The sequence below is a fragment of the Chrysemys picta genome, chromosome 2 (genome assembly GCF_011386835.1).
Source record: "Chrysemys picta bellii isolate R12L10 chromosome 2, ASM1138683v2, whole genome shotgun sequence".
Taxonomy (NCBI): domain Eukaryota; kingdom Metazoa; phylum Chordata; order Testudines; family Emydidae; genus Chrysemys; species Chrysemys picta.
The window spans coordinates 132,528,620-132,541,552 of record NC_088792.1 but is presented as its reverse complement, the minus strand read 5'-3'; the positions used below and the strand labels follow the sequence as shown (position 1 = coordinate 132,541,552).

At 48.6% G+C, this 12,933-nt stretch overlaps 1 protein-coding gene across 4 annotated transcripts in view; it reads left to right on the top strand.

The window, feature by feature from the left end:
• Positions 1 to 644: 644 nt before the first annotated feature.
• Positions 645 to 12,933, top strand: part of LOC101948323 (carboxymethylenebutenolidase homolog) — a 29,023-nt gene continuing 16,734 nt past the window's right edge. The window contains exons 1-2 of one of the 4 annotated variants that reach the window (XM_005303090.4): positions 645 to 874; positions 10,820 to 11,042. In XM_005303090.4, coding sequence (XP_005303147.1) covers positions 10,828 to 11,042 — 215 coding nt within the window. In that variant the 5' untranslated portion in view covers positions 645 to 874; positions 10,820 to 10,827. Of the gene's footprint in view, positions 875 to 3,280; positions 3,574 to 10,819; positions 11,043 to 12,933 lie in introns of those variants that run through there. The other 3 variants (XM_065584208.1, XM_065584207.1, XM_005303089.4) reach the window with 3 other exon arrangements.

The following is a 12,933-nucleotide window of genomic DNA, read 5'->3' as shown; positions in this document are numbered from 1 at the left end:
ATTCATTATAAACTCATTCAGAACACTAAGCCACTGGAAAAAAATTCTTCCACTCTAAGAAATATGCTCATGTCATGGTTGAGTCAGAAGCTAGCACTAGTGCACATTTTTTTTTTAATAATTCTGTAAAAGTATTTTGCATGCTTAAAAATGACACCTCAAAAGTGCCTCAGTATTTGATTTTGACAATAAGGTCTCCTTAATCATTTAGATATATCAGATGTCATGTTAGCTTCACTGTTTGTTTCATGTACTGTCAAGCTCTTGCTGCCAAAGGAAAGCATGAAAACTTCCACCATTTCCTCCTTTAAGCTGTTAAAATACTGAATTGCCTTAAAGTCTTAAAGAACCGCCTTAAAGACTGCCAATACTTCTTTGCTTTTTGTATCACTTTATGATAAAATTTCTTCAGAAGCCAGTCCTGGGTTTACAATGGTGCCAGGCACGGCAGAAAGGGCCCACACAGGTGCCCGGACTGTGGCCCTACCCCCACTCCACCTCTTCCTCTGAGGCCCTGCCCCCACTCTGCCTCTTTCCCCCGAGGCCCCACCCTCACTCCACCTCTCCCCAGCCCCGCTCCGCCTCTTTCCCCAAGGGCCTGCCCACCGCTCGCTCCTCTCCACCCCCTCCCAACCCTGTTGCTTGCACTTAAGGCAGGGAAAAAGTGCCCTCCCATGGCCACCCCATTCCAGTGCCCCTGTTGCCAGGTGTCTGTTTTTTTACTGGAAAGTCCAGTCGATAGTCCAGTTACAGGAGTAACCGCAGCCTCCCCACCAGGAGGGTGGGAAGAGCAGCTGCTGTTGCCTGGAGGAGCTGCAGCTCAGTTGGAGAGAGAGAGAATTCACTCCCAAGGACCCTGCTTTAGCAGATAGAGGTAGGTACCAGCTTCATGTTGCCCTGGGGGATCCTATCTGTCCCCTGCCACCCCGCAGTACTTGCCTGACTCCTACCTCGCTCTGGCAGGCCACTGACACCCCCTCGCCCGCCCCACTGTTCTTGCCCCTTGCCCCTTTCTCACTCCAGGGACCAAGCCAGGCAGCCCCCTGCCAGCCCAGCCCTGGGGTCCCACAGCTCTGCTGGTGCCTCTCACTCCTGACCCACAGCCCCCTGATAGCCAGGCTCTGGGCTCCCACACAGCCCTACTGGTGCCCCTCACTCCTGACCCACAGTCCAGCCCTGGGCTCCCCGTGCCCCGAAATTAAGGAATAGTGATAGATGAAGGCAAAAACAAAACAAAACAAAAAAACCCCAAACCCCCCCAACTAGGGTGACCAGATGTCCCGATTTTATAGGGACAGTCCTGATTTTGGGGTCTTTTTCTTATATAGGCACCTATTACCCCCACCACCTGTCCCGATTTTTCACACTTGCTGTCTGGTCACCCTACCCCCAACCCACCTTTTACAGCACAGTGAGAAGAGCCTCAGACTTTTCTACTGTTGTTACTGGAAGTTGTGCATTTTATCCTCTGTGCAGATATTAAAATCTCAAGGTTTTTAACTCGAATCCAGCTCTGGTATATATACAATATATAGTTTTGTTTTATAATTATGTAGAGTTTGTTACCATGTCCAGAAGTCTTTGATTTTAGGATTCCAAAGAAATTAAACACTACTCTTATTGATCAGATTAAAATATTATTTAGTAATAAATGTAATTAAGGTCTGGTTTAGAAAGTACTATGCACTGAGTGGTCAAAAATTGCATGGGGTTATGGAGGACCAAATTAGTTCATTTATGGGGAAAAGTTTCTGCATATTTATGCCTGCATTTCGTGGAAGTGGATAGTTGGTCCATGTGATTAAGTTTTCTTGTTAGTCAGAAAGAAAGTATATGGATATATAAAGGCAAAGCATACAATGGCTTCATTCACTTTGCTTAAACCTCTGGGGTGGGGAGGAAGATGGAGAGGATCAAGTGATGAGGAAGGGGGAGGAGGGAGAGTAGTGAGTGGCAGGGTCTGGGGGGGGGGGCGGACGACAACGATAGGGTGGGGGCAGGACCTCAGGGGGAAGGTGGGGGGAAGAGCTTCCAGCATTCCTGCTGTAGTGTCCCATGGGGTCCCACAAATATATTTGAGGCTGGGCCTCCAAAAAGTTAATCTAGCCCTGTAAGTAGCTCCCCCTTCATACTGAAGCAAAGCAGCTCTTACAAAATGAAATGCTAACTTGACTCTTTGAATTCAGAGTAGAAGTGGAGGATTTCTAGAGTGATCAGCAGCTGAACTCTTCTCTCAATGGGGGTAGATGAATGTCCTGTACATACACCACATTTATCAAAAAATCTTGGAAATAGTGTTACATCGAGACCAATAGACAAGCAGAGAAATGCCATCAAGTTGAATGGGACCTAGCTTTGCTCAGGCAATTAGTAGTTGTTTCTAGCATGGCTAAGTTTAGAACATTTCTGCTGCACAGGGTATTGGAGAAAGGGGTCAGGAAGCTTTTCTTCATCTGGAAAGGGGCACCGGTGTGATGTATTTGGGAAACCTTGATTTAGATGAACTACAGCTCCATCCTAATGCAGCAGCATTCCCTTCAGCATTCCCATTGACAGCCCTTTGTTCCCCAGGGCAGGAATTTTCAACGCACACAAGGAGTGAAAGGAGCATGTCCCATTTACTTTCATTGGGCCTGGTGTGCCTAAATTCCTTAGGCACTTTAGAAAATCCTACCCCCATGCAGTCCCAGCAGTAACTCAGTCACATTTCCCTCTGCCTTGCCTCATTTACTGCCCACGCACCGCTGCTCCCTGCCGCTCTCACTTCTGTTTTCTAGGCTGGAAATACTGCTTCGTTTTACACCAGTGGGAATCAGACTCATGCTCTTTCTCCTGGGTGCTGAAAATGGAGGACTACCAGCTATCTCCCAGTTAAATCATTTGGGGGTAGCCATAATCACTGAGGCAGCAGGTTGAGGGTGACAGGGCTCGCCCCCATTAGGAATGAGCATCTGCTCCGAAGACAGAGCCTAGCAGCGATAGTATGGTACCTTTCCTTTGGCCGTGCCCGTGCAGGGCTGTAAACCCGCTGCACAAGGGTGTCCTTCACCTCTGACTGCCAGCGGCTGGGACTGGCTGCCCGGGGTGGCTCACTGGGTGATTGCCTGTTCGGTCATTCCCTCTGAAGCAGCTGAGCAGTCACGGTCAGACGGGGTACCGGGCTAGCTGGACCTTGGTCTAGCCAATCTGGCCATTCTTACGTACAAAATCGTTCCATGCTGGGAAGCCGCTGGCCCCACCCTGCTTGGGTCCCCCTGCCCTCTCCCTCCTATTTTTCTCTGTGGTTTGGTGCCGCCTGTATCATAAGCACTGGCAAGCGCAGGCGCCGGGCAGTGGGGGCTGAGCCGAGGTGCTGGGGGCGGGGTGCATGCACCTTGCCAGATGCCGCGGGCTGCGGAGCGAGGGAGGTGGACAGGAGCACGCAGAAAGCGCAGCGCCCTCGCTACGGAGCCAGCCGAGTCTCTCCTCCCCCCCGGCCGCTGCTGTGCTTGTGAGCCGCTCCCCGCTAGCTGCGCGAGGCGGAGGCCGGCCGCGCTTGGGTGTGGAAGGGGCGATCGGCGCCCTGAGCTCCAGGTGGGTGGCGGGGCGCAGCAGCGAGGCTCCCGCGGGGCCGGAGCCAGGGTAGGGGCAGCCACGCAGCGGCCGCTCCCCTGCGGGACTGGAGGAGAAGGGGAAGCTTCAGGCTAGCCAGGGCTTGGACCCGGCTCTTGGGAACGGCCCCTCGCAGTGGGAAGCCCCACGTTCAAGTAGCTGTGGCTGTGAGCAGGGACACGGGCCCGATCCCGCCCGCCTGCCGCCACGCTGCGAGGGAAACGCGCGGGTATGAAAGGAGCCCAGCTGTGATCACAGGGGCAGGCAGGAAACACAATCCGCTGCAAAGAGGGTGTTGTTGCTTTTTGTTCACACTAAAACCAAGCGGTTTGGGAGTAGTACAGGTCACCGTGCCACCCCAGGCACCAAGTTGTGCCCTCCTCCCTCCAGCCAACCGGGTCTGGCCTGCAGGGGACCAGCGTGTCAGTGCCGGCTTATGTGACTGGGCCATGGGGCACTCAGTGCCTTGCCTGATCATCAGCCCTGCTATCCAGACAGGCTCTAGGACCACAGAGTTTGCCTTAGGACAGGGGTCGGCAACCTCTGGCACGCGGCTCGCCAGGGTAAGCACCCTGGCGGGCCGGGCCGGGCCAGTTTGTTTACCTGCCGCGTTGGCAGGTTCGGCCGATCGCAGCTCCCACTGGCCGTGGTTCGTCGCACCAGGCCAATGGGGGCGGCGGGAAGCCACAGCCAGCACATCCCTCGGCCCGTGTCGCTTCCCGCCGCTCCCATTGGCCTGGGACGGTGAACCGCGGCCAGTGGGAGCCGCAGTCAGCCGAACCTGCTGAAGTGGCAGGTAAACAAACTGGCCCGGCCCGCCAGGGTGCTTACCCTGGTGAGCCGTGTGCCAGAGGTTGCCAACCCCTGCTCTAGGACAACAGTGTCTGTCTCTTAACAGCCCCCTGAGTACCTTCGTTTTTTTAATAATGCCAGTAAAATGGGTTTCCTAAGAAAGTAGAAGGGGGGAAGTCACTGGCAAAATGTTTCTGTTGGTTTTCAAATAAGCACAAAATCCACAGAAGAAGGGAGACAGACAGCCCCCCCCATACTGTTACCAATCCCAAGTTTAGACTGTCTTCCTGTTGGCAAGTTTTGTTAAATTATCACTTTAAAACACATCTTGGAAATATAAATACACCTCTACTTCGGTATAATGCTGTCCTCGGGAGCCAAAAAATCTTACCATGTTATAGGTGAAACCGCTTTATACTGAACTTGCTTTGATCCACCGGAGTGTGCAGCCCCGCCCCCGTGGAGCATTGCTTTACTGCCTTATATCTGAATTTGCGTTATATCGGGTCGCGTTATATCGAGGTAGAGGTGTATAGTATCTTTCCTACAGTCTGTATTCCCACAGCAGAATGACAGAGGTGGGAAGGGCTGTAACTGTGACAGCCTCCACCTTGGCCATCACTGGGGACCTCCACAGCTTAAAGCAGGAGTCTCTACAGCTTGCACTCAAGATCCAAGTTTTGTAATCGCGGGCTGTAACAAACTCCTATCCTCTGTGGATCAGGTACAGAGGCGGACACATAACTGGCACTGACCAGTAAGGTTACATAAACTAGTTTTGCAGAAGAGCTCACTGGCAGTTTTTCAATTAAGTTTGGTTGTTTTTCTAAAAGCTAGGCTCTAGGAATTATTTTGGGGGAAGTTCTATGGCCTGTGTTATACAGGAGGTCAGACTGGATGGTCACATTGGGCCCTTCTGGCCTTGTAATCTATGAATCAGTGAAACCTATTTGTGCTGTAAGGGCTAAATCCTCCTGCACACACCGAGCCTGATTGGCCAGGTTTAGTGCAGGGGACTCTCAGGGGTACTTGGAAGGAGGCAATTATCACCCCTTCCCCTCTCCCAGATTGTGAAGCAGCTACAGAGCTCCTGTGTAATGGCTGCTGTGGCCCTTGGGAAGTTGCTCCCATGTCCCAGCTCTGAAAGTGCTAATGGCTGATGGATCTGCATAGTGATTGAGCCACTGGTCCTTTTCCTTCCTGCCCCACCTCTAACCCCCAAAACCTTGTGCATGGGGACAGTCAGGGAGCTTGCAGGCAGTGTGCAAACTCCATGTACATGTTTCCCAAATTGCGTTCCTTTCCCCATACTCCATTTTTGATTCGGACAGGAGCAGGACTTGCCCGAAGGCAAGAATAAGATTTTGTTTAATGTGTTGTCACTTTGTCCTGGTTGCAACAATGAAAAACAGGAGACCAAGGCCCTGAATCACTGAAGCATTACTCCATGTCCACATCAACATTATGGTGAATCGGACTTTAGTTAAAGTTAAAAATGCCAGTATTTCATTAAAGGCCTGCACGTAACAGCCTTGAGCTCTAACAATCACTAAACGTGAGCTCTGATGGAGTATCTGATGGGGCTTATTCTATAATGTAGGAGACCTTCAAATGATAATTCCTTGCTGTTGGTCTCGGACAATAAAGCTATCTGTTCTGTTCTGTTCTATGTAGGTTCTTATGACCACCCTCATCACTGTAGTATCTGAGTGCCTACTAGTAGTGCATTAAGCAATGTGACGAACATCTGTCATGTGTTTGTTCACTCCAGGAAATGTCCACAAGGTGGACCCACAGATTATATACTGGCCACGAGGAGAATCTCTGAGGTAGTTAGTATAAGCCATTCAGGGCTTTAAATTTAACAACTAACCCTTTGGCTGTAATAGATAGGTAGAGTAGTGCATTGGTATAATATGGCCAGAGGGATCCTGGCAACGCTCTGCAACAAATGAAACCGCTGAATTGTGTTTAAGTTTACACCAAAGCACAGTGCATTGTCGTAATCTAGTCAGCAGTTCTGTGACAAAATGTAGAATTCAGGACCCTCTTCGAAACACCACGGTTAGTGAGCATCAATGGCTTGATTGTGGCTAACAAATACAGACACAGCATGATCCTACTGTATTTTTTCACACTCATAAAAGTTTTTATTTGCAAGATCCAACATGTTAGACCAGGGTCGGCAACCTTTGAGAAGTGGTGTGCCAAGTCTTCATTAATTTAAGGTTTCGTGTGCCAGAAAAAGGTTTCGCGTGCCAGACCAGCAGCGCGGGTGGCAGATGGAGCTCAGCCCGCTGCCGGTCTGAGGTTCCGTCCACTGGCCCCTGCCAGCCAGGGTCCCGGCCGCCAGCCCCGCTCAGCCCGCTGCCGGCCCAAGTTCCTTCCATCCAGGCCGGCAGCGGGCTGAGGGGGGCCAGTGGCCGGGACCCTGGCTGGCAAGGGGCCGGTGGCCAGAACCCCAGACTGGCAGAGGGCTGAGCTGCTCATGCTGCTGCTGGTCTGGGGTTCTGTAATCCAGGCCGGCATAGCGCTGAGTGGGGCCAGCGACCAGGATCCCAGCTGGCAGCAGCATGCCACTAAAAATCAGCCCGTGTGCCGCCTTTGGCATGCATGCTGCAGGTTGCCCACCCCGTCCTAGACAAGCGCTTCCCAAATGCACAATGATGTTGCCTTTAGGATATTATTAGAACTTGATAAACCAGCCAGTTCTAAAAAGCAAGGTGTGAACTGTATCCTGGGGGTATTATATGCATGGTATTCATTGCCAAATACAATTTTTTTCTACCATAGAAACAAATAGAAGTAGTGGTATACCAGGCTACTTAATGGAATCCATTCTCCATAAGTCAGCATTAATTTCAGAGGGCTGGATTTATCTCATGGGAATAATTTATTTTTTGTTAGTTAAATTTTAATGAACCAAATTGTACAAATTCACATTAAAATTAAGTTCACCAAACAAAAACGTAGTTAACAGAAGATACACCCTGTGCAACTCAAATACACATCAATTAAGGAACAGCATTAAATGGATGCTAGCAGCCAGTAAACTTGTTCCTCCAGTGCTTCAAAGAGCAGCAGCAGCATTCTAAATAGGCAAGAGAACCCTTGAAGTGCCTCCTATCTAGCAACTTGGAGTCTGTCTTCAGATTGTCTTGGGGATTGTAGGTTCTTCCTAACTGGTGGAAGCTGCTCCCTCTGATGTTAGTTGCATGCTCTTGCCTGTATCCCTTGTAGGCCAGTGTTCTGTGATGAGAGATTGGCTGCGGGGGAGGGGACTACTTGCTTGGAGTAGTGTCCCAGGGGAAGTAGGCTGAAGGAAGGCATGGTGGGTAACACTGGTGTGAAGAGGGAATGAGGTGAAGGAGCAGGGATAGGAGATATTCCAGATTCTAGTATTGCTGGGTCTCTATCTAACCCAACTCCATGTTGGGTGGAACAAAGGAGGTGTGGGAATGAATATAACATGGCCACACATTCACCCTCTGCCTAAACCAGCTTTCACCAAAATCCATTTACCGTTTAGTTTTATTTTTAAAGGGGTGGTGTTCATTTGAGTGGTGAGGTCTACCTTCTCCAACTGACCCAGTCAGAAGCACAGCTCAGGTTCATTTCCACAGCTGCTGAGCTTGAGGCAGTTTCCCCCAGGATTCCCAAAGGCCCTGTCTGCCCCATACTGTATGATGGTGGATTTTCAGTGGCTGTTAAGTAATAAAGAGGGCTGGCTTCTTCCTTTGTTTGTGGGAAAACAAATATATAGGGGACAGGGCCAGATTAACTCTCCTGTGGGCCCAGGACTATTAGATTTTGTGGGGCCCCTGTATACAAGTCTTTTCCCTAATTTAAAACAAAACGATCACAATTATGGCACCGAGGCTATTAACGCTATGCTAAACTTGCCTTTTAATTAACATAAAGCCATTCTGTGGTAACATTTCACTCTTAAAACATGTAGAATATAGTTGAGTTAATTCAAAATAGCCTACTTCTTATCCTAGAACAGCTGTTATATTAGTTTCTTTCTGGGAGGGAGTTTGGTGCAGGAAGGGATTCTGACCTGGGGCAAGAGTTTGGGGTGTAGGAGGCGGTGTGAGGTGCAGGCGGTGCAGCAGGGTTCCCGGCCAGTGGTGCAGCAGGGCTCAGGCAGGCTGCCTGCATAGGGGGTGTTTGGCTTTTCACATCTTTGTGCTTGAATTCCGGATTTCCCTGACATAAAGCCCGGTTCACTTTAAATTTGCCTCGGTAGCTTCAGAGAGAAATTGCCCAAGGCAGAATTGTGAGGGGAGATTCCCCCATGTTCTCCAAAGGCACCAAGGCCCCTGTGGCCCTACTGCTCCTTCCCAGCCATGTGGGCTTGGGAAAGAGAAACCCTCCTGAGAGGAGCTAACTAGAGAGAGTTGGAGGGAAACACAGAAGCTGGTGCAGCAGGGACCTTCAGTCACAGCTGATGTCATCAGACTCCTTTTTCACAAGCCTAATTTCTACTTAGTTTGTTAGATGAAAAGTGTAACAGACCTGCTGGCTCATTACTGGGTACCTAGTGCTCACCCTGGCTGAGCTGGAGGGAAAGGATCTAACCAGAAGAAGGCTCTGTAATATCTTGGGTACAGGAAAAGGAAGTAACACGCTGAGGTTCGACGGGACCAGGCACGTGAGCGGGAGCAGCAGCCTGGCTGCTGTCTGTGTGGAGGAAAGGGTGGGTGCCTTGAATGAGAGCAGGGACTGAAGGCTGGACAAGGAGCTCACAAAAGCAGGATGATACAGGGCCTCAGCCTATAGGCAGGAGATAGATGTGAGATGGCTACACCTATGGGTGGCCAGAGCATGGTATGGAGGGATCTCAATGAAACACAGTTACCCTTACAGTGGATTGCCCCAGGCACAGAGCTGGGAACTGTGGGTTGAATTTTGTAGCTGTTAAAGTGAGTGCACTCATGATATTTATTTGCCCCCAGTATAGCTCTCTCTTGTTACACTTGGACTCCATGAGCATTTATGAGGACCCACTGAGGGCTACCGCCTGTTGAGCAGGGTGGCCACTCTCACATTTCCGGAATACCACATGGGGGGCATTTGTAAGAGCCAGAGGCTGCGGAGTGGCATCCCTGTCCAATACTGGACAAAACCACATTCGGTTTTGTCCCAGTACTGGACAGGGGACAAACCTCTCAAAAAGAGGACTGCCTGGTTCAGTACTGGATGAGTGGCCTCAATACAGTAACTCCTCACTTAAAGTCATCCTGGTTAATGTTGTTTCGTTGTTACGTTGCTGATCAGTTAGAGAACATGCTTGTTTAAAGTTGTGCAATGCTCCCTTATAATGTCGTTTGGCAGCCGCCTGCTTTGTCCACTGCTTGCAGAAAGAGCAACCCATTGCAGCTAGCTGGTGGGGGCTTGGAACCAGGGTGGACCGGCAGCCTCCCTATTACCTCTCCACTCCCCTAAGTTCCTTGTGCGGCAGAAGCCCAGCAAGCTATCAATTGCAGGGCAGTTCAGCTGTCCCTCCCCCCACTGCCATGTGCTGCTCCTGCCCTCTGCCTTGGAGCTGCTCCCGGGAGCCTCCTACTTGCTGTGCAGGGGGGAAAGAGAGGGGGGCTAATGTCAGGGTGTCCCCTTCCCGCCTGCTCCTGCACCCCATCTCCATGGGGGGGGGGCGACAACAACATGACAGGGCTCAGGATGGAAGGAGCTTCCTGGGAGCAGCTGCTGTCTCAACTTGCTGATCTATTTAACAAGGCAGTGTACTTAGAGTGGGGTCAGCCTACTTAAAGGGACAATGCGCATCTCTCTCACACACAGGGTGTGTGTCTCTGTCTCTGTCTGCCATGCTGTCTCCCCTCCCTCCATTCATGATGCTTTGTAGAGTGTGAGGCTACATTAACAACAATGGGTTAACCCTTGAGGGTTCAGCCAAAAGCTAATTCATCATTTAGCAGTAAGGCATTCCCTGGGAAATATCCCACCTTCTTCCACCCTCTGACTTCATCTCCTCAACCAAGTTTCACAATCATCGCTGTGTACAGTATATGCGTGTGTGTGTGTGTGTGTGTGTGTGTGTGTGTGTGTGTGTGTGTGTATATACATATATATAAAATGACTTTTGTCTGGTGAAAAACATTTCCCAGGAACCTAACCCCCCCCAATTTACATTAATTCTTATGGGGAAATTGGATTTGCTTAACATCGTTTTGCTTAAAGTCGCATTTTTCAGGAACATAACAACAACGTTAAGCGAGGAGTTACTGTACTGTAGATCCTAGTGCATGGAGTGCCTATACCATATGCCTCTGAGCTGGGGCTACACAGCACAGCCTATTATCAGACATCTAGAAGGCACTGTGTACTACTACGGCAGTTGCAGTGATGTCCTGTAGTGAGGTCAGTTACAGTACTTTGAGATATATGAATCTTTGTCCTTTTAACTTCACGTCAGATTTCCAGATGGCCAATGAAGCAAGACCTTGCCCATGTGACATTGGAGACAGGTTTGAGTATGGGGGCCTTGGGCATGAAGTGCAAGTTGAGCACATCAAGGCATATGTTTGCAAACCATCTGCCAGCACGGAAAAAGCTGTGATTGTGATTCAAGATATATTTGGATGGCAACTCCCAAATACCAGATACATGGCTGATATGCTTGCAGCTAATGGATACATGTAAGCAATTATTTTTTCTTCTTTTCTTCCTAAAGAGACATTCTCACTTTCACTAGGCCCAAATTATGACCTGGTCTATGGTGTCTTCCATACACAAGGAGCAGCCTTATACTTTCAGTCTGAATGACTTATTTTAGAACAAAGAAGACAAAAGAAGAAAAAGTGGACTCTTCCTGAGAGACGCAGTATACAGTGAGTCTTCTCTGCATAGGCTGCAGCAATTGTCTGAACATAGTGGCTGCACAAGCAGAGTTCTGAGAAATGTCAAGGTGCAGTGCACTAACAGAAGCACCAACAAAGGCTGTTGTGTTTGAACATCCAACAATGTGGGTGATTAAAAAAATTAAACAGTTTTAATTGAAATTTAATTAAACAATGTTAACAAAAAGTGCATGTTCATAAAAGGTTTTGCAAATTCTCTTTAAAACAAAACATCTTTCAGTCTGAACTACATGATGGTTTTTCTTTTAATTTTTTCCAAAAAGATGTAATGGAATATATGCACACCTAGTGCATTGCATACAATCCTTCTTTCCCCTGCTCCCAGCTAGAAACAGATTGTCCCAAGCTTCTGAGGTTCATAGGCGTTAAATCCAACAGTGGGGTACCAATTTCTAGCAAATCCATGTGCTGTAAACAGGCAGTTACTATGGAATTACAATCACACCTGGGGAGCTGGAACTTGAACTCTGCTCCAGAAAAGTGGGCCTCTGCCTAATTTTGTAATGTTCTGACTTTGAGTGCTGGCCGCCTTCAGTGGCTGCAGCCCATTGAGGAAAATGGAATTAAAATTAATGGCAGCAAAGGACAATTGTTAATCTCAAGAAACTGATGTCTGGTTTTGGAACTAGTGCCTATCCTATAGGCTAGTTGGGGTTTATCTAGTGGTTGAATGTGTCAATCAGCAGGACAAGAATTCTCTGCTTGAATTCTGTGTATGCTCCAAAGCTTGTCCAACATTGGGTCTGTAGCTCAGTATCTCTCCATTGCCCATTAATTTCTGATAGTCTGATGTTTGCACTTCACTCGCAAGGTGGGGAGAAAGTGGAGAGCTGGCAGGCAGGCAGCTTTTGGCTCCCTCTCCAGTAAGGTAACTGGCTGAGTACACAGAGATGTGAGCAGGGTGGGCATTCAGTGTAGGATGTGACTGGTTGGACTGGCACATTACCATTTAGTGGCAGGAACACAGGAGTGTATTTTAAGCGCTCTCCACCCTTCCACTCCTCCCCCCAGAGCATCGCTGGGATGGAGAGCCCTTGAATCTGAATTTCAGGGCCCTCGTTAAGGAAAATACCCTGTGTTATCTCAACAGGCTTGCTCAGTATTCAGTATTTGTAGTGCAGTCCTGGGTGATAAATTCATTCTCCAAATAATAGTCTGATTTAAGTGACATTACGTATAGCTCATGTTTAAATCTCATATTAAGCTTAAGAATACAGGGCCATCTTGTGGCAGCATTGTTTAAACAGAAATTCCCATTAAATTAAATGGGGACGTCTTTGTAGGCACTGATGGCATGATATTGCCCATAAAATCTGAAATGTGGACCCTCAGGATTTCAGCATTTGAGTTTGGCCATTTATTTTATTCAATTATTCCTCAGGAGGTCAGTTAATAAGTATTTTATTGTTTGTATTCTTGTAATACCTTCAAACCCCATCTCAGACTGGGTCCCACTATGCGAAGCATTGTAAAACACATAGTAAGAAACATCATCTTCCCCAAAGAGTTTTCAGTCTAAATACTCAAGATAGACAAAGGATTGGAAAAGGGGAGTATCCCTATCCCCATTGTCATGGAAAATGAGCTTATGTGATGTAATCATTAAAGGAATATTGCTAAGAAAATCATATTTATTTGTATATATTTTAAAAAAATTATTCATGCTTTT